At 48.0% G+C, this 20,844-nt stretch overlaps 8 protein-coding genes across 8 annotated transcripts; 4 read left to right on the forward strand and 4 right to left on the reverse strand.

The window, feature by feature from the left end:
* Positions 1-774: 774 nt before the first annotated feature.
* N7471_003664 (uncharacterized protein) lies at positions 775-2,408 on the reverse strand (the record flags this gene model as incomplete). Its single annotated transcript, XM_057276384.1, has 5 exons — positions 775-791; positions 898-1,071; positions 1,128-1,970; positions 2,026-2,271; positions 2,321-2,408. The coding sequence occupies 5 exons, from the start codon at positions 2,406-2,408 to the stop codon at positions 775-777; spliced, it is 1,368 nt and encodes a 455-aa protein (XP_057135994.1).
* A 778-nt stretch (positions 2,409-3,186) lies between these two features.
* Positions 3,187-4,260, reverse strand: N7471_003665 (D-mandelate dehydrogenase-like dehydrogenase; the record flags this gene model as incomplete). The annotated part of the gene is made up of 1 exon (XM_057276385.1): positions 3,187-4,260. The coding sequence occupies one exon, from the start codon at positions 4,258-4,260 to the stop codon at positions 3,187-3,189; it is 1,074 nt and encodes a 357-aa protein (XP_057135995.1).
* Positions 4,261-4,667: 407 nt separating this feature from the next.
* N7471_003666 (uncharacterized protein) lies at positions 4,668-8,743 on the forward strand (the record flags this gene model as incomplete). Its single annotated transcript, XM_057276386.1, has 3 exons — positions 4,668-5,643; positions 5,710-7,841; positions 7,913-8,743. The coding sequence occupies 3 exons, from the start codon at positions 4,668-4,670 to the stop codon at positions 8,741-8,743; spliced, it is 3,939 nt and encodes a 1,312-aa protein (XP_057135996.1).
* A 903-nt stretch (positions 8,744-9,646) lies between these two features.
* N7471_003667 (dipeptidase) lies at positions 9,647-11,041 on the reverse strand (the record flags this gene model as incomplete). The annotated part of the gene is made up of 3 exons (XM_057276387.1): positions 9,647-9,803; positions 9,858-10,737; positions 10,804-11,041. 3 exons carry the CDS (start codon positions 11,039-11,041, stop codon positions 9,647-9,649), a joined length of 1,275 nt encoding a protein of 424 aa, XP_057135997.1.
* A 455-nt stretch (positions 11,042-11,496) lies between these two features.
* On the forward strand, positions 11,497-13,206 carry N7471_003668 (high-affinity nicotinic acid transporter; the record flags this gene model as incomplete). The annotated part of the gene is made up of 5 exons (XM_057276388.1): positions 11,497-11,619; positions 11,688-11,827; positions 11,897-12,012; positions 12,063-12,788; positions 12,845-13,206. The coding sequence occupies 5 exons, from the start codon at positions 11,497-11,499 to the stop codon at positions 13,204-13,206; spliced, it is 1,467 nt and encodes a 488-aa protein (XP_057135998.1).
* A 405-nt stretch (positions 13,207-13,611) lies between these two features.
* N7471_003669 (Zn(II)2Cys6 transcription factor) lies at positions 13,612-15,771 on the forward strand (the record flags this gene model as incomplete). Its single annotated transcript, XM_057276389.1, has 4 exons — positions 13,612-13,754; positions 13,817-14,477; positions 14,547-14,892; positions 14,945-15,771. 4 exons carry the CDS (start codon positions 13,612-13,614, stop codon positions 15,769-15,771), a joined length of 1,977 nt encoding a protein of 658 aa, XP_057135999.1.
* Positions 15,772-16,230: 459 nt separating this feature from the next.
* Positions 16,231-17,262, forward strand: N7471_003670 (M20 family metallopeptidase; the record flags this gene model as incomplete). Its single annotated transcript, XM_057276390.1, has 1 exon — positions 16,231-17,262. One exon carries the CDS (start codon positions 16,231-16,233, stop codon positions 17,260-17,262), a length of 1,032 nt encoding a protein of 343 aa, XP_057136000.1.
* A 1,389-nt stretch (positions 17,263-18,651) lies between these two features.
* On the reverse strand, positions 18,652-20,242 carry N7471_003671 (Pyridoxal phosphate-dependent transferase major region subdomain 2; the record flags this gene model as incomplete). Its single annotated transcript, XM_057276391.1, has 4 exons — positions 18,652-18,927; positions 18,997-19,078; positions 19,149-20,033; positions 20,094-20,242. 4 exons carry the CDS (start codon positions 20,240-20,242, stop codon positions 18,652-18,654), a joined length of 1,392 nt encoding a protein of 463 aa, XP_057136001.1.
* Positions 20,243-20,844: the final 602 nt, after the last annotated feature.

Consider the following 20,844-nt stretch of genomic DNA (forward strand, 5'->3'; position numbering starts at 1 on the left):
TGGGTTGCCCATGGGTATCCGCCAAGAACCCATGGGCGGGTTCATCAAGGCCAAAACCCGCGTGGGTTACCCGTGGGCGGGTAGACTAAAGTGAAAACCCAACCCAAACCCGCGTTTGGCGAGGTCTACCTCCAACCAGTTCTGAGATCACGTGCAGTCCCTGATACCTTGATACACTCCAGGTCTAAGTAGAAAAAACTTCGACTCTGCGAGTCTGTGTCGTATTTGATCTGATCTGGTCAGTTCAGAGCGGGTCGGCCCGGTTACTACAAGATCCATCATGATTCTGGAGTATTCAAACCCACCCCATGCCGTTGAGATTTTGAAATCTTGCTAGAACCTTCTAGGACGTTAGCTGCCCCCAGACTACCCTCCAAAAGCTACTCAAGTGTTACTGTGTAGGGTATGCAAAATGTCCATTCGGTACCGGAACCGGACTCATTTTCTTCATGGGAAATATCATCCTAATAAATAGTTGATTAAATGATCTGCGACAATTTTATGAGCTGCCTTGAGGTGACCTTTGAATCTTTTCAAAATTTACTGTATTGCGTGGAGAAATTGGCGTTTAGCGGTAGGCGAGACTTTAAAATGAGGTACCGCGAGAAGTCTTCTTGCTTGATTTAGTGTAGCAAGCTCCGAGTCCTTGTCAAGCCTAAGAACCAAAATATAGAAGAAGCTAAGGCAAACTGTTTCGATAACTTGCAATGAAGACTGCTTTGTACACAGTGATTCCCTGAACTCCAACGAGATCAGATTCATTTGCTATTACTTTCACTTTTGGTCACAAGCTTGGAACTCAGACAATTTATAGAAGCGATAGAAGAAGCAATGCACAGCATGGCTATAAGTTGTACCGTTAGCAGGTGGAGCAAAGCAGATGGAAAGGACACTTACCGAGAGTACAGCTCATCCAGTAGTAACCAACAGCTTGGGTCAAGGATCCAGAGATCAATGGCCCGATCATTAGCCCCAGGCTAAGTGCTATATCTTGTAACGCAAAGACGCGGTTACTACCCCCATGTTGGCCAAATACCTTAGGGTTTTGAGCTTGAAGTTCATTTAGTACAACTGCAATTCAAAAAACCATTAGTAGGTAGAGTGTATAGGAGATGTAGGATTCTTACTAGAGAGCTGTAGATAGCCGGCTCCACGCACAAGCGGGGTAACCACGCCGAAAGCAATCACAGCAAAAATGAATAACCCCTCTCCATTTGTTGTAGAGCCAAATGGGAATTTGTCTGACCCAGGCACGCCGAGAAGCCACATGATAGGAGCGAACAGAGTCCATCCTATTGCAGTGGGATAACGCAATCCAACCCGATCCCGCAGCCATCCGGCTAAAGAGCCTAAGCATATCGATGGTAGCTGTAGGGATAAAAACATCATCCCTACAGCCATACTTCCCCAACCGAAGGCATCACGTAGGTGAAGAGTAAGTGTCGCGTCAAAGCTAGCTAGGATGGAAGAGCTGAGGATAGTACTCGAAAGACCGCTAATGACACGGGCATCTGAAAGCATGATTCGGTAGAAACCGCCTTTCTGGGTGTGCTCGTCATGTGTCTTAGCAATGTAATCCAATGTGTTGGGTGGATGAGCGAAAGCATCATTAGCCAGTAGAGCGGAAGTCTCTGAATTAGATGCAGTGGTATCCGATGGGTGGAGGGTTGAGGACTCGCGACCAGTGGACGACGACTTGGGGGTTTCAATCATGATAAACCGCATTATGATATCAAGGGCAAGGAGGCCTAAGGCGACAGACCAGGCAGGCCAGTATCCCGCCAACTCCAAGACGGTACCGGCAATTGCAGGACCCGCAACAACGCCGGCACTCACAAAGGACATAGAAAGTCCATAGAGCTTCCCAAGATTACCTACCTCTACATGGTCGGTCATTGTGTCAGATCCTATAATCCATGTAGCAGACCCCGCGATACCCTGTATAATGCGTCCCGCGAAAAGAGCCGGTACTATGTTTCTATGGTTAGTGTGGATCGAGAAGACAGTATCGAGGGTAGCGAATACCTGAAGGAGTCAAACTTAGCAAGACTGTTCCAACAAAACATCCTGCCAGACTTATCAAGAGTGGAAATTTTCGACTCGAAGATTTGTCTGCAAAGTGGGCAATAATGGGGGCGGATATAAGTGCTATAAACCCATGCAAACTAAGCAATGCTGTGGTGATATTTTGAGTTTGGGAAGGATCAATGTGTAGGCGGTCCTCGATCATATAGCTCAATATCGGCACAGGAAAGCTATAGAGAAAGGTTTCTGGGTGGATCATTAGAAAAGAAGAAAGAACAGCTGCTTGGGATCTCACCGCAGAATAGAGCAAGAATCACAACAAATAGAATGAAGATCCTCGAGGAGCGCCAGCGATGGCCTAGGGGCTCACTTTCGAGTACCATATTTGATGGCTAAGGTTGAGATAATGGCCCAGTAATTGATGGAAGTGTCTAGGATAAAGAAAAGAATGACAAGAAACCACAGGACGGGCTAAAAAAAAGCAAAGCAATGTAATTCCCACCGTGTGACGCCATCCTCTAGAGCGTGTCAAAACGAAGTATAATTGGCCTAACAAGACAAATAGCTCAATACTTTGGAGCTCTTAATGCATTGCAGATCTTTCTTAGCACCCTTGCTCACAATGAATGAAACCCAACATCTTACACCAGCAAAAGCAATTACCATCGATATTATTAGGTCTGATCGCAAGACTGGCTGGATTTTCAAAATTTACTACTGACATCCTCATTTTTAGCGACCAATAGTATGAATCGCGCTGAACATGATTATACGACCGAGTGATTCCGTAAATAAGCCCCACCTCTATTCTTTTAATGTCCTAGCTGTCTCCACTAGTTCATGTCGGCACTCTCGGGGCTGATAGATCGTGTAGCGTAGCGGCTCCACTATTTCATACCGCTTTCTGTGGTGTTACGGCCCGTCAGCAAGGTGAAAACACCAGGGGGCTCGACGAAACCCCCCCCGCCTACGAGCCGGGGTCCGGGTCGAGCCTAAGAAGTTCGACCCCCAGCTCGTTGCGGGTCGGGTTTTCGAGCCCGGACCTTAGACTCAAAGTTGGGCTTTGCGGAAGTCTAGGTGAGAAGTCGGGTGAGAATCTCAAAGGCGCGGTGAAGTTTCTCCTTCATTTTTCATACTCTCGCTGAATACAACACGAATCTTTCATTTGAGTTGGAACATAGCATAAGGTCCTTTAATCATGTTCACGGGGCATACGGGCTTTCCGGTCCGTAAGAACGATTCTAGATTGTCCCAGGTTTGTCTTTCAAAATTGGTCCAACTCGTCCTGGAACAAACTCCGATATGAGGCAGCAAAGTCACCATCCAGTTCTCTTTCAGTTTCTCGTGAACCACTGGCTCGTTTTCGTGCACATCCAGTCCTACGCCAACCACTTTGCCCACCTCGAGAGCAAATACCAAGGCATCTTCATCAATCATCTTCCCACGCGCAATATTCACCACTCGGAGGCCAGTGCCTTTGGCCACCTGGAACTGTTTCTGGGACAGGAGATGGTGCGTACTCGGGGTGTATGGTGCAGCAATAACAATGCAATCAACAACTGAAGTCATGCTTATTAGATCAGCATAGTACTGCACACCACCCCCCAGCCTCGCTTCTGCTTCCTCTTTCCTTTTCGGGCCGTGATAAGCAATTTTCATCCCCAGTGCATTTTGGCACTTTTCGGCAATCGCAAGCCCAATGTCACCCAGACCGACCACACCCAGCACCATCCCGGCTGGATCAACTGCCCTCAAGCCCAGCTCTCGACTCTTCTGCCAATCGTATCTTGCACACCACTGTGCGAAGCTCAGATAGCGGAATGTCTCTAGCACCAACATGAGCCCGGTGTTCGCGACGGCCTCCGTGCATGCATTTGGCGTGTTACAGAACCAGATTCCCCGATTCGTTAACGCGTCGATATCGGCTGCATCATATCCGTGGCCGCTACAGCAAATGAGTTTCAGGCTAGAAGGAAAGTGTGGGATGACTTCGCTGGCGAACAGACGATGAGATGCATATGGCCCTGCTTTCAGCCATCCGGTGCGGACAATGGCGCAGATGTTGCTATACAGGCCGCCGGGTTGAAGGCGAGCGACAAAAACGTCGACGGAAGCACAGTCATATCTTAGAATTGTAACTTTTTCGGAGAGAGTCTGGCGTCGAACATGGTCGATTTCCTGGACGCTAGATTCGACCAGCAGGACCGTCGGGATTTTCGCCATCATTTCCGCCATGATTCGCGCTCGAGTCCGGCAAAGAAAATGTGATTGCTTTTTTTCTTTTTACATGAACGGATAAGGTATGGTATCCTTATTTTTGCTGATATGCCTGCATGGTATTTTATTGGTGTTATCTTTGATCTGCGCGGGGTCGGCTCCATGCTGGACTTGCCGGTCAGAGATCCTGGCTATCCCGGCCCTCACCTCCGCAAGCCGAGTGGATCTACGATTACATAGTGCACTTGATGAGCTTTTGCAATGCAAGCCAGTGGCTGGCGGCTTTTGTACCGAGATTCACAATGCGGAGTAGTTACAATTTTCTTGCCCCTTAGTCTGTACCCTGCCATTATAAACAGCAGTTGTTCATCACGAAACTGCTGATGGAACTACTGACTTTTACATCCAGAAAACACAAACACAACATGACGAAAGCTGGGATCCGGATTGCTATCGATCGAGGGGGCACTTTTACGGATGCCTGGGCTCAAATCCCGGGAAATGCCTCTGATGTCGTCTTCAAAGTCCTATCCGAATCTCCCGATGAATACGATGACGCACCTACAGAATGTATTAGACAGATTCTGGAAACTGCAAGTGGCTCTCCGGTGCCTCGAGGGACCCTTTTGGACCTGACTCCCGTGGAGTCCATCCGGATGGGCACCACGGTTGCTACAAATGCGCTGCTTGAGCGAAAAGGCGAACAAGTCGCCCTGTTGATTACGAAGGGTTTCCGCGATCTACTCAAAATCGGCAACCAGGCTCGCCCCAACATTTTCGATCTGTCAGTTCAACGTCTTGCCCAGCTCTACGAGACGGTAGTGGAAGTCGATGAGCGAGTCACCATCGAAGGTTTTTCAGAAGACCAAGATCCTAAGCCCATTGATGTCAATTCTGATTCAGATTTGCACATGGGTTTAACAGGAGAAGCGGTGCGGATATTGAAGACGCCAGATCTCGACGCCGTTCGGAGTGACCTCTGCGTGCTGTGGAACCAGGGCTATCGCTCTATAGCTGTGGCCTTAATGCACTCGTATACGTTCCAAAAGCACGAGCTTGCTGTTGCTGCCGTAGCTCGGGAGATTGGGTTCAAAGTGGCTGTTTCCTCCGAGCTGCAAACTATGGCAAAGTTGGTACCACGCAGTCAATCGGCCGTTGCAGATGCCTATCTTTCTCCGGTGACCCAGAAATACTTGGCGGGATTCCGGAAAGGCTTCCAGGGTGAACTCAGAGACGAGCATGCCAAGAAGGTGTTTGTCAACCAGTCTGATGGAGGACTTACATCTATCGCAAACTTTTCTGGTTTGCGCGGAGTGCTGAGTGGGCCAGCTGGTGGTGTAGTTGGTATGTCCAGGACGTGCTATGATGTTGAAGACAAGACACCGATATTGGCATTTGACAGTAAGTTCTCATTTTTAAATTCCAGGATAAACATCTTGTGTTTGAATCGCATCTAATACTATGCAGTGGGTGGTACAAGTACCGATGTCGCTCGGTATGCTGGGGCCCTGGAACATATATTCGAAAGCACAATTGCACAAATTGCCATCCAGACACCACAGCTGGATATCAACACCGTCGCTGCAGGGGGAGGATCGATGCTCTTCTGGGAGAATGGCCTGTTCAAAGTCGGCCCTCATAGCGCAGGCGCTCATCCTGGTCCAGCATGCTACGGGCGAGGGGGTCCTTTGACCGTGACCGATGCTAATCTCTTCCTTGGACGAATCATCCCCGACTACTTTCCCAGACCCCTAGATATGGATATTGTAAAGGAAAAGTTTTCTTGCTTGACGTCCACTATCAATGCAGAGAAAGACGGAATTTCTCAGCTGACTGCAGAAGAGGTTGCAGTAGGTTTTCTCTCAATCGCAAATGCAACCATGACCCGCCCCATTCGAACATTGAGTGAAGGCCGAGGATTTGAGACCGCTGCGCACAATCTATGCTGCTTTGGTGGAGCTGGCGGTCAGCATGCTGTTGCGATTGCACGAGATCTTGGTATCCGACGAGCCCTGATCCCGAGATACTCGAGTATTCTATCTGCTTACGGAATGGCTCTTGCGGATGTGGTGGTTGAGAACCAAGAGCCGGAAGCTGCTGCCTTCACTGTTGATAATTTCCCCAGACTCCAAGAAAGGTTTGAGAGATTGAAAGATGCGAGTGTTGCAGGACTTGTTTCCCAAGGATTTTCAAGGTCGCAAATTTACCACGAGTTATTCCTCAACATGAGGTACCAGGGCAGTGACACAGCTTTGATGATACCCCAACCGGTCAAATTTGAAGAGTTTGGTGATGCTTTCGCCGCTCGCCATAAACAAGAATTCGGATTTGCTCAGCCTCGGGATATCCTGATTGATGATGTTCGTGTGCGGAGTATTGGAAAGGGTATGGATGTTGCCCTTTCTAGCGCTTGCGCGGAATTGAAAAAACTGGCAGACTTGCCCCCTGCCACCCCGGTTCCTCCCGAAAGGAATATCAAGGTCTATTTTGAGCAAACCGGCTGGATCGATATCGGTCTTTATTCACTCAAGGATCTATCCGTTGGTACGCGTATCAGCGGGCCGGCTATGGTCATCGACAAAACCCAAACAATCGTCGTGGATCCTGCTAGTGAAGCTGTCATCTTGTCCGAACATGTGGTGATTGAGATCTCTGGAATAGAAAAGCCGGAGATCAGCACCGAGGCAGTGGATCCTGTCCAGCTCAGCGTGTTCGGACATCGATTCATGAGTGTTGCCGAGCAAATGGGCCAGACCATGCAAAAAACCTCAATTTCGGTGAACATCAAGGAGCGATTGGACTATTCGTGTGCCGTCTTTTCTGGTGAGGGCAGTCTCGTCGCAAATGCCCCTCACATTCCTGGGCACTTGGGCTCCATGAGCTATGCCATCGCATACCAAGCGCGCCGATACGGGCCCGGAGAGTTGAAACCCGGCGACGTTATTCTCAGCAACCACCCTAGCGCTGGTGGTACACATCTGCCCGACCTGACAGTCACTACCCCCGTCTTTGACGATGACAAAAACCCGACAAAAATCCTATTTTTCGTCGCCAACAGAGGGCACCATGCAGATATTGGTGGCATTCAGCCTGGTTCCATGCCCCCCAATTCAACAGAGCTTTGGCAAGAAGGTGCGGCGGTGGAGTCTTTCAAGATTGTGAAAGAAGGAGTCTTTGATGAGCCGGGCCTTCTCGAGATCCTGGTTGATATCCCAGCTTCATACCCGGGTTCGAGTGGCACTCGCACACTGCGCGACAATATTGCCGATCTTCAAGCCGCGATCGCATCAAACAACAAGGGCATCCATTTGATTCAGTCCTTGATCAAGGAATATACTTGGCCAGTAGTTGAGTTCTATATGAAAGCAATCCAGGAGAATGCCAGCCAGTCTACGCGTGGGTTGCTCAAGCTCATCGCGCAGCGATTTGAAGGACAACCTTTGGAAGCTGTCGATTACATCGATGATGGAACACCTCTCGCATTGAAGATCACGATAGACCAAGAGACGGGCGATGCAGTGTTCGACTTCACAGGGACTGGGCCTGAGCATTTTGGCAATTTGAACTGTCCACCAGCAATCATGTACTCTGGGATCATGGTAAGTGCAAACTTTTGTCCAAGACATCAAAGCTTTGAACACGAGCAAACCATTCTAACCAAACCGTATAGTACTGCCTTCGATCGATGATCTCATCAGATATACCTCTCAACCAAGGCTGTCTGAAGCCTATCAAGCTCATATGCCCACCCAATACACTATTATCGCCTTCGCTCAAAGCAGCGACCGTCGGATCAAATGTTGAAACATCACAACGCATTGTTGATTTGATCTTTAAAGCCTTCCGTGCAGCTGCCGCGTCACAAGGAACATGCAACAATCTCACATTTGGCTATGGTGGCACAAATCCAGTCACCGGTGAAGTAGTCAAAGGGTTCGGATACTATGAGACCATCGCTGGTGGATCCGGTGCTGGTGCGGACTGGGATGGTGAAAGTGGCGTGCACACACATATAACCAATACCCGCATTTCCGATCCTGAGATCTTTGAACGGCGCTACCCAGTCATTCTCCACGAGTTCTCTATCCGCGAAGAAAGTGGTGGTGCCGGTCGGCATCGTGGTGGCGATGGCTGTATCCGCGACATCGAGTTTCGATTACCTATGCAAGTCTCCATTCTATCTGAGAGACGTGTTATCCCTCCGTATGGCATGGCCGGGGGTGAAGAAGGCCAGCGTGGAGTGAACCTATGGCTGAGAAAGTATCCCGATGGAACGAGCAGAACAATCAGCTTGGGTGGTAAGGCAACGACGCACATGAATACTGGCGATCATATCATCGTTCATACACCTGGAGGTGGTGGCTATGGGAGAGATCCACAAAAAAAAGATGAGGTTTTCATGGATATTTTCAAGATTCATGAAAAGTTTTCCCCTGGATCCTCGTTGCTCCGGACTCAGGGTAGTTTGGCCGAAAGGAATGCGACGGCCGTGGGCAACTGAGAGACATGAGTACGGCAGTTTTTTAGGATCATCGCGCCAACCTGGCCTACTTTTTTTGGTCACCGTCTTAATGGTAGGCTCTGCTTCGTCGCCGCATACCTAGGTAGATTACTCATTGTGTACATTCTATCTAAAATGTCTATAGTACTTTCAAGTGTCGCTTCATGACCATCTTACTATACGTATTCTACCTCTCTTTCTAATACTCTTTTTTCACATCTTTTCATATCTCCTTTGAACTTTTTTCCTAAACTCCTTCTAACCTCTAATGAATAGTGGCTAAATACTATCTAATATCTTCGCTATTTAAGGGTTTTGATATTAGGAATCTATGGGTATAAGGTACTAATATTTCTAAATGTTTACACTCTGTCTTCTTTTTCTTCTTCTTTTCTATATATCAGGTCTGAGTAAAACATCTATATCTATGTAGTGTTTAAGATGATTAGCCGTAATAATAAAACTAAATATGTGGTTCCTGATTTTCTGCCCGCAGTATACCTCGGTTGGCGCGATGGTCCTAAAAAGCTGCGGTACATGAGGCAAATGACCAGATCCAGCACTTGCAGGGGTATTGAGATTATGGATATGATATAGCTTTCCATAAATTTAAGTAAGTTCCCGCAATCAACTTGCGATGCTTTATCTATTGAGAGAGATATTTTGGTTATGTATGAAGCTATATCAAACTATACCAAACCGCCTTGTAGGAACACAGTTTCGAATAAATGGACGCGAACTTGACCGTGTGGTAGTTATTTTCAGTCCCACGAGTACACTGGCACTATGACTCGTTCTTCAAAAACACTTATGGGGGCCTGTTCTATGCTCACAGTGTAGCTTAATACCGAGAGATCTTATTGAGCAGAGTTGGCCCAAACCGCGTATAGCTTCAAGTAGCACCTATGGATAGCCATGCGCCTGTATCCGATCAGGGTTCCCTGGGATCATATTCGGCAAAGGATTATTCCATCGCGACCAACTCCGGCCTTCCCAGACATCCTCTATTGGCTTCTCGCTCGCAAATCTCTCTGCATTTTGCTCGTTCTGACTCCAGACTCTGGGGTTACTACTGTCAGCGCTATAGCTAGTCATCGACTTATCAAAAACTCACCTCAGAATATTCTCGCCAATCAATTTCCTGATTTGCTTGTCCGTAGCTCCTCTTCGCATCACAGCCTCGATTAATTTAGGATAATCCGCCACTGAGTGAATACCATTCGCCAGAGTGACGGTCCCATCAAAATCACCTCCAATCCCGACATGATCCCAACCTGCTAACTCGACGATGTGCATTATATGATCGACCACGGTCTCGACATCGGCACTTTCTGGGTGAGTAGCGTTCAAGAACCTCTTCACAAACATCACCATTAAAACCCCGCCGTTTGTCTTTAACCGCTTGATGACATCGTCAGGGGCATTTCGATAATTCTTTGCCAAGGCATAGCATGTACTATGACTGAACATCACTGGCGATCGAGTGATATCCAATACTTGTCTCATGGTTTGGTGTGAGGTATGGGATAGATCTACCATCATACCGAGACGGTTCATCTCATGGATAGCCAACGCCCCGAATGAGGACAGTCCCGCATCGGACTCGGTTCCCAGAGCGGTCACCGTAGCAGCTGCAGTCGCGTAGGCATTGTCGCTGTTATGAGTGACTGTGATATAACGCACTCCTAGATCCCACAACTGGCGAATAACTGCGATCGAGGATCCGGTTTGATGTAACCCTTCTGCACCCAGCATAGATGCTACTTTGCCTGCTTTGAAAGCTTTCACGGCAAAAGCAGCTGTGGGACAAAATTTCAGCTCGGGTGTTGCTTCTATAAAGCGCCGAGCGACATCAATTTGCTCAAGCGTATCGCGTACGATGTGACTTGGGTCGTCTACATGATTCGTGTCGGGGCATTCCATGAACACAGACCAAAACTGTCCTCCGACCCGGCCTTGTCGCAGGCGCTTGAGATCAGTGTGGCTAGCAAGTCCTAAGTGCAGAATTGATCAGTAAATCACCAATGTGTGATTTTTTAAAAGTTCCTTTGAGTTCGCACCTTGCCGGAACGTGAAGCGATCGCCGTTGATCTTGTTCTGAAGTTCAATCCGAAGGAGGTAAGGAAAATCATTATGGCCATCAATCAATGGTGTATTTTTCAAAATACTGTCAATCCGTGCTGATATGTCTGGAAGCTCCGACGGGGTTTGAATGGGATAAATGGCCCATAGCGAGGCAGCCAACAAAATAATGACCGACAGTCCGACGGCTGCGCGGTGTTGTTCAAGGCAGTTCATTCAAGCGTTTTTTCTTTCTTTTTCCTGGTCTCTGAAATAAAAATAAAATGCGAAGCTCTCCTCAATCTGGTGATTTCTTTTCTGTTTGGGTTAGAACAGCAAACGATCGTCGGTTTGTTACCGGATCTTTCGAGCTCGAAGCTGCAAGCCGATTGGTCTGGCAACCTTGAGATATGGCCGATCGTAGCAAGATAAGCAACTAGCTTTACCTTTATGATCAGTTACATTAACGATAGCTGCCGTATGGTCTCGATAAGCATAATCTCGGGCTTCTAAGGTTCTGGGCTTTGAGTCAAGGACCACTGTCCACTGTTCTAGTATCCTTTCCTTATTATCGTACAACTGAAGTTATATATCAAAGCATAATCTGTCAGAACTCGCAAATCCATTCTTACATTGTCACATCCAGTGCCGAAGAACCTTTTTCACATTGCCAAATATTAACAATAGCTCCAATGGGAACAGAATCAACCAAAGAGGCCCACGCGGCCAACGTTTACGAGCCCGGTATAGGCGTCGGCTCAGCCGAGATCTACATTGATCCCGTCAAAGAAAGAAGAATGATGAGGAAATTCGATGTAAGATGGCCTCACATGCACATATGTGCATCGAGGCTCAACTGCTTGCATGGCTAATACAAATATAGTTTTTTGCTATTGGAATGTTGGGCCTTTTTTACATGATGGCCAATTTGGACCGAAGCAATATCGGTAACGCCAATACTGCCGGGCTGCAAGAGGACTTGGGCTTAGTTGGAAATCAGTTTGGAACCGCTACGACATTACTGTGCGAGCCCTTAGCCCTTCATTCTCGCTATGTCTGAATAATTCCTGATGATGTATTTTTACCAAACAGGTACGCAACTTATGTCCCCTTTGAGGGACCGATTGCGGTGCTTCTCAAGATCATCGGGCCTAAGCCATTGTTATCAACGTGTGCCTTCTGCTGGGGGATTACAACTCTTGGAATGGGTATGTAGGTGACGTTCAAAGCTCTATGTTCGGAAGTTAACCTTTCTCAGCCTTCATTCAAAACTGGCAAGGGCTCTATGCGTGTCGGCTGCTGATCGGCCTTTCCGAGGCTGGATTAATCCCCTGCATCAACGTATACATAGCGCTCGTATACAAGAAGAGTGAACGAGGAAAACGCTCTGCTGTAATATTTGCATTTAGTGCCTTTTCGAGTGCGTTCGGTGGACTTCTCGCTTACGGGCTCACACAAGTCCGCGGACCTAACGGATGGGAAGGCTGGCGCTGGCTGTTTGCCATTGAAGGTGCCATGACCTTGATTCTCGTGCCATTTTTCTTTTTCGTGTTCCCGAAACATCCCACCACCGCCTGGTTTCTAAGCGCCGAAGAAAAGAGCATGGTTCAAGCCCGATACAACAATGATCCTCATTGGGGACATGATGAAGAATTCAGTTGGGCCGAGTGCCTAAGTGCTCTCACCGATCCTAAATGGTTTGCGTTCTGGATCTACCAGTTCAGCGTGGACATCTCTCTTTATGGGTTCACAACTTTCCTGCCCAAAATCATTTCTGGGTTGGGATACTCTGGCGTACAAGCAAATCTGATGACAGTCCCAATCTACATAGTTGGCCTGGTGTGGTTCCTGATGATTGCATATTGTTCGGACAGGGCCAATGTCAGAGGTCCGTTCCTTGCCGGACCCCTGCTATGTCTGATCATCGGTTACTCGATTCTTATTTCGGTGGAGAACCTGAACATTCGATTCTTCGCGTGTTTCGGTAAGTTTAGAATCCCCTTTGATTCCATTTGTCATTCTCGGACTCAACCCTTCCAGTTGTCGCTCTCGGCATTTATCCCACAACCGGTTTATCGCTCATGTGGCTTCAAGACAACACGGCTCGCCACTTCAAACGGGCCACGATGGTCGGTATGACACTCTGCTTCGGAAACACTGCGGGCGTCGCCGTAGGGCAGATATTCACCACGCAATCTGCTCCGCGATATATGACGGGACTCTCGATTAGTCTTGGCCTTGCGGTGGTGGCGTTGATGATGGTTACTTCGCTGATGACGGGGATGACGGTAGTGAACAGAAGAAGAGCAGAGAGAATTCGCCGGGCCGAAGAAGCAGGTGAGGTACTGGAAAGAAGACCGGAGAAAGGCGACTATGATGTGTTCTTCCGATACTCTCTGTAGATAGTTAGTTTGTAGTAATGGATTCTGAGTCCGTAAGGTAGAAAGTTGTCTTTGGTGCCAGTAACTAGTAACTGTTGAGACTGCGTTTTTGCCTCAAGTGGATGATCGGGCCTTGTTCCCTATCTATTTAATATTCTCTTTTTCCTCTCTCTCTCTCTCTCGCTCTCCCTCTAGCAGCTAGCTCAATACAACCGATGCGGGTTGATACGCGTGCCAGGAGGATCGTCCCGCCGCACGCTTATCTCCTTCCCCCGCAGATAACGCCTTTTGTTTACAGCCTTCATCTTGTCCATTTCATCTTCTACTCTCATGGCCTCCAGAAACGGCCCCTCAGCCAAGCGGCAAAGGCGCATCTATGTAGCGTGAGATGTACCCGATTCCTATCTCTTCCTAGACTGACAAGTTATGGTTCGGTATAGTTGCCGACGATGTCACTCGCAGAAGATCAAATGCTCAGGGACTCAGCCCTGTCAATCATGCTGCATGTCGCAAAATCCCGATCAGTGCGAGTTTCCTACACGAGACCGAAAGATATCGGTGTCCGAGACGTGCGTTACCAAATTGAAACTTTTCCAAATACGCTTGTAAGCTAATGAATTCGAGATCCTAGGTACATCAAAAAGCTAGAGGGAGAAGTCAAAGTTTTGAGAGCCCAAAAGCAGCGGTCAAGGGCCTCCTCTGAGCTGCATGAGACAAGCCGTCTTACTCAAGATACAGTTCAGCCCTCGACCCAGTCTCCAGATATTGATGTTTCTAATCCTCTTCTTGAATCACCTACTGGGTTTGTTGCAGCCAGATCATCCTCACAGCCAATATTTGTTGGTGAGGCTTCCTGCGTTGCCTTTGGGGACACCTTGCTCCAGTGCGTCGACAAAAATGCCGATCTCTCGTCGCGGGCATCTCCGACATATTTCCAACACGATATTTTCCATCGTCTCATGCGCCCGGAGGTGGAGTTGCCTGACCGAATACAAGCCCGCCTCTTGGTGGAGGTTGCCATTCGATTCATAGGTACTGATTACCATTTAATTCTGAAGAAAACTTTTTTCGACACGCTGGACCGAACGTGCGCCGGAGAGATCCCGTGGAACCCTGCATGGATGTGCAAGTTTTTTGTACTGCTAGCGTTGGGTGAAATGTACTCTAGTCGAAAACGAAGGACGGTCGATCAACATGTACCGGGAACAGACTACTTCCTGCATGCGGTTGGTCTATTGCAAGATCTGTATGAAACCCCTTCAGTGGAACAAGTAGAAGTCATGATTCTTTTTGTAAGCCCATACATTCCAAGCTTCTCTGCGCTCGAAAGGTTGGTGGCTTTGCTGACAGTAATTTCATAGTGCTTTTATTCAAACGCGCTAGGACGCGTCAAAACAGCGTACACCTATAGCGGCATTGCTCTGAGAATGGCCCTTGGATTGGGCCTTCATCGAAGTCTGCCCACAGATACCAAGCTATGCCCGGTGGATCGTGAGCACCGGAAGCGCGTCTGGTGGACCCTTTACACGCTCGACCGACTATGCAGCTCCAACCTCGGTTACCCTTTGCTTATAAGTGATGCTGTGATTGATGTTGAGCTTCCAACAAATGAAGGCCTTACTCCAGCGGAGTTGGACGAATTTACCGATCCCAGCCACCTAGTCGCAAACGTTAAGCTGGCGAAAATCACAGGGCAAATCCGTAAAGGTGCCCTTCCCTTTCAGGCCATCGTCCACATCACTGATGAGATTTGTTCTAGTTAACGACATATATTGCCTCCCACAAAGAAATACAGAAATCTTTGTACAAAGGGTGCATCGAATTCTTTTGAGTCTGCGAAAATGGAATGATGAACTCCCATCAATGCTACAACTACGCCAAGAGCATTTACCTCGAAACATTTCCAGTCTTCATCTTCATTATAATCAATGTGTGATTTCGACAACCCGTCCGATTCTATTATATCTTTTCAAAAATCGCTTTTCACTGAGCGCTACATCTTCCGAAGCCCCGCCCAGGGTATTTTCCCCTACTACCCTCGCCCTGGCAGAAAGCTGTGTGCAGGCCGCACGGGCGTCGAATTATATCTTATCAAATCTGTTTGTTGAAGGATCTCTAGCGTCATTTGGATACTTTGATGCGCACTATCTTTTCTCCTCCACTCTCATCTTGGTCATGTCTGCAGTGATGGACCCAAACGTGGGCATGTCAGATTCTGTCTCATATGCTTTCACTATACTCCGAGCTATGAAAGAAGATGGCAATCTTCCTAGCTTTGACTACTATGAGAGACTACAGCGTACGCGAGCAAGTATTGGAAAGATGAGAGAAGCCAACGAAGCAAACTCCGGTGTATCCGCGGCTCCCAATGGAAGCACAACGCCACAGGAACAACTGCTTCACGATGCCGATGCATCGACCCTCGGCTTAGGGTTTGTGGACGGAGTTCCCTTAGATCATCCTCTTATAGATAGCTTTCTAGCAGATAAAGCCTTCGTATGGCCAGACGGAATGATCCCCCAGGATGACTCTGTAAGAGACCTGGCGTGTGAGCTAGGAGATGAGTTTTTGTTTGGTCCGGCCTGATTTTGTTGACTTCAACACGAATATTATTTTCAGACCTTCTTTCACCTGTGACGGGTGATGAATCCTTCGTTACTGATGAATATTCCCAATTGATAAGCCTATCTCAAGCCTATCTCAAGATATCGGTGGCCCATCCGAAGATCATCCCGATCTCTCGGTAAGAACGCCGAACTCGGGCAATGTACCCGGCCTGACCTACCTTGGGCGCAGGCTGCGTCATATTTCCAAATATGTTTGCTTGATCCGATTGACGGCCGAGCTTGCCGAATTACTGGGTCGCCGGCTCAATCGTGATTAGCCCGATTAATTGAAGCACCCAAGTGCTCAATAGTCTACTTTGATTGTCAAATCTACTCGCATATAATATTCGCCTTGAAGGTTACTACTTTTACAATTTAAAGCAGAAGTTCTCGACTGGCCGACATCGCCTTCCATATATGAACTATATCTCATTCCATGATGGCTTCTGCGGTTGTCACTCTGCTTGGGCAGCTCATGCAAATCCCATCTATCAGCAACGAGGAACACGATATCGGTTTGTTTCTTGAACACCACCTACAGAACTTACGCTATACTGTTGAACGTATTCCAATCAGTCCGGATAGTCGCCGTTGCAATGTCTACGCCTACTTAGGCTCATCACGCAAAACTCGAATTTGTCTCACATCTCACATGGACACCGTTCCTCCGCACATCCCTCTGAGACTGACGCCAAATACAATTTACGGGCGGGGCTCATGCGATGACAAGGGCCCGTTAGCTGCTCAGATCATTGCACTGGAAGAGTTACGTGTTGAAGACCGTGTCCAGCCTAGTGATGTATCGCTTCTTTTTGTCGTGGGAGAGGAAAAGGGTGGACCGGGAATGATCGCGGCTAACTCAATGAATCTGTCATGGGATGCTGTCATATTTGGCGAGCCGACCGAAGGAAAACTCGCAGTGGGACATAAAGGGCATTTCGTTTTTGAGCTCACAAGTGAGGGAGTTCCTGCGCACTCGGGCTATCCGCAACAAGGGCGGAGCGCAATCTCCGTGATGACTGCTGTTGTGGCAGCGCTTGAGCGAACAACGTACCCATCATCAGACATAATTGGACCGTCCACCTTTCATTGTGGTCAAATCACGGGGGGTGTCGGATACAATATCCTTGCGGCTGAATGCACGGCTCTATGTGCGATCCGAGTTGCAAGCGACTTACCCGGGATTGAGCGATTAGTGGAGGCTATTGTTTCAAAACATGATCATGTCCGCCTGAATAAGAAATTCATGTACCCAGAGCTTTACTTAGATCACGATGTACCGGGTATGGGCGTGATGCCTGTTGCATTTGGGACTGACGCTCCGCGGTTGAAGGGAGAACATAAGAAGTACCTCTATGGACCGGGCTCTATCTTGGTTGCTCACGGGGATAAGGAGAGTATCGAAATTGGGGAGCTTGTTGAGAGTGTTCAGGTGTACAAGCGGATCGTGGAGCACTGTCTTCATGAGTAACAAGCGCATGCCGAACGTTACCGATCTACAAAGTCGGCAACAGGAGCATCTTGCCGAGATGAGATAAGGGACGTAGTTTCAATTAGGATATACATTACTTCTCTATACCACTCTTACTTTGTCCTAGCAGATTCAGAATCACAATTTGAAATGAGACATTCGTCAATCCTCAGCGATCTACCCGTCCTTCCGTTGGCCGAGTCATTTGCGTTGACGGAGGCCTACAATTTCGATACATTCCTATTAAGCGCAAGGTTTACCCCTATTATGACATCTTAACGCGGTCACTCCACTTCCATGGCATGATCGCCGAGCTAGAAAACTGCGCAGAAGAAAACGACGTGGTGATCTCACACGCTTATGCATAACCCAACAGGAATTGATCCGACATACCCAATGGAGGAAAATTGCGAAGATTGTTGCAAAAAATGTCTCATGAAAAATCACTTTGACGCAACGAAAAATAAAAACATACAACAGTGAGGATTCGCTGGTGGTCACCCACCCAACTACTAACTCACCGGCGTGTGGCTTAAGTACGGCTGAGCGGACGGGAAGCCCTGTTTTCCACACCCTATGGTCGTATGTATCATGTTATGATTGGGAGAAAATGATATAATGCAAGGAGTTGGGTGGTTGAGTGGTGGTGAACAGGCGCTGAATGGGCTATTTCGGTGTCGAGAAGAGCGGGTATAAACAGGACAGGAAGCTGGGCAAGAATCAACCTCGCGCGACCGTTGTGACCATTTAGCCCGAGAGAGTATTACAAACCGCTGCAGGCAAGGGTCATCATGGGATAATGTTACTATGTGCTATGGTTCGGATCTTCTGGGTCCGTTGGGCAAGTATCAGATCCGGGAGTTCGGATTACGGTCACAGGCATTGTCGCCTTTAGATATAATGCAATGTGCGACCATCAACCTGGCTAAGATGATGGGTCAGCCTCGATTGGGCCAGATCAAGCCCGGCTTTTTCGCGGACCTGCTCGTTCTAAAAAATAACCCACTCGAGGACATCACTGTTTTTGAGCGTTTCGGAAGAGGAACTCCAGCTCGTGGTGAAAATTTCTTGTCGAGTTTATACTGTCGAATTCGAACGAATATTGTATTATCGCACCATAACAACATCATTTCAACAGAGAGATTGTTAGGGCTACTGGCAAAGAACTATAGGGGAGAGAGAAGAACAGGAAATTGGAGCAAAGAGCGAAACCTATCTATCACTCTCTAAGAGCTTCTGTCAACTGGAAGTCCGCCCGAAAAGACAGAAATCAGTAGCAACATTGAATTGAGAACGACAGGTGTATCCTTGTTACGGTATTACAAACTGTCTTCCAGGCCGTGGCACGCATTATCTGCATGAACTAAACATTCAATTCCTTTACTAGATCTATGCCAACTGTAAAAAGGCAGTCTCAAAAGCCGCCAAAAGAGGAGCGATATGAGATTCCTCAAAGATTAGCATGGGGCGCAACCGAACGGTTTGAACACCGCAGCTCCCGATATTGATGCCCAACTCGCGCATCTTTTTTAGCAGAGTGCTTGAATCAGGCGTGTCAAAGGCAATATATGTGCCCTTATTCTTGCCACGGAGGCTCTGAATCCGGTTGGGATACTTGGCTGCCAAGGTAGCCAGGCTGTCGTAGAGAACTGCACCAATTTTGGCCTGCCGAAGAAAAAATATTGTTAGGCTTAGGTGCTTAAGTCTTCACCGGATAGGAAGGGTGAGGCTTACCGTCTTGCTCACCAGATTCTTGCTGAGAATCTCGTCAATGACGGCATTGCAGATGATGATTCGGGCGGCATCTCCCATCCATCTGGTTAATGTGGTCAGCTTATCTTCTTCCCCTCAATAACTATGGGACTTTCGAATTCGGTATATCTCACGTGTTGAATTGTCGATAGGCCTTGTCGGGGCGAAGATTCTCATCGCTGAAGAAGTATCCAGCGGTTTGGGCCTTCTTAGAGAAGGTCACAATATCCACGGGAGAGGGCAGCGCCCAATGCTCATGCGCCCAAAATTTGCCTGTTGCTCCAAAGCCTGTCTGGACCTCATCGACAATCAGAGTAATTCCATGTGCCTTGGTTATGGCCTGGAGCTTCTGGAAGAAGCATGGCGAGGCATGGTTGTCACCACCTTCGCTTTGAATGGGCTCAACAATAATACCAGCCACTGGGCAGTGCCAGGAAGAAATGATATTTCTAACCTCTTGCAGGCACCGCACCTCTTCTTGTGTGTTCTCTTCAATGTGGGCTTCCAAGGGATATTTGAGCTGTGGGAAAGTGGCCTGGGGCCACTTGAAAGCCGGGATGTCTACCTTGTGGATGGGTTTAGAGCGGGTGGTGGACAAACTGCCAAAGCTGCGACCATGGAATGAGTTGCGGAAGCTGAGAATAGCCAGATCGGGGGAACCAGGAGCCTGGTTTTTCATTGCTGTCGCCTGCTCATGCTCGGTCCAAGGGCTGCCGGCTCGTTGTTGCCGACGATAGCCCATGAAAGCTGCCTTGAAGGCGAGATCATTGGCCTCGGACCCTGACTGCGCTGGGAACACCTGTGTGCACCCTGGAGGAGCTGCCCGCATCAGACCTTCGCGCAATAGGGCAAGCCATCGGTGGGAAGGGAAATTTCCAACAGCTGGGCGGTTGACCAGGGCAGAGACCATTTCTGGTGATTTTGCGGCTTTAATCAAAGTGGGATTGTTGTATCCGATGGGAATAGAGGCGATCTGCGCATACACGTCAAGGTAGGTGTTGCCGTCAACATCGGTGATGCTAGAAGAAAAGAACCGTCAGGAAATGCGCCAAGAGGGACAAAGTAGATTATTGACTCACTAGTTTCCAATGCTCTGATCATAATCAATGACCATCTGCACAGTGCGGGCATCAATGACAGCATCTAAATCCTCTTTGATTCGGTGCGTCCCAGGTCCGGGGACTGCTGTGCGGATTGAGGGCGCGGTGGGTTCAGATACAAAAGACATGATGAAAAAGAAAAAGAAAGAAGAGAAGTGACCACAAAAAGATAACAGAGCTCCGTTATCGATATTGTCTCGAACGAAAAACCCTGAGGGTAGTGACTCGATGCGCTTATATACGCCTCGATGCACATAGCCAACCGACTCGGACCGGGTACGCAGCCTGAAAGCTGGTGGAGACAAGAGAAAGAAGAAGAAAATCGGTCACTAGGTAGTAATTTGCACACACCAATGAATACCAGTGCTTGTAGATGAGTGAAACTTGCCGATCTAAATTTTTTATATAAGATTGTGCGCATATAGATAGCCGGGTGATGGCACCCGGGAAGAATACTGATGTTCGGCAATATTATAACCGGACATATTTTCTTTTTTTTCAGTATGATGACACAAGATATTACATATTATGTGAATGTATTCCTCTTCTTTGCTGTTAATACCATCAAAGGCCGGGATTCTCTTGTCGCCGCCCTCAAGCTTGAGCTCTAGAAACTCGCCGAAGTATCATGCCTATCCCATCAAATAGGTGCTTTTTTTATTACCGAAGAAAAGGTAATGGATCTTGCTGACTTCGGGAGTATCATTTGAGCTGCCTAATATTCCAGGCC

Source organism: Penicillium samsonianum, assembly GCF_028829775.1.
Source record: "Penicillium samsonianum strain IBT 33392 chromosome Unknown utg000003l_segment0_segment0, whole genome shotgun sequence".
NCBI lineage: Eukaryota > Fungi > Ascomycota > Eurotiomycetes > Eurotiales > Aspergillaceae > Penicillium > Penicillium samsonianum.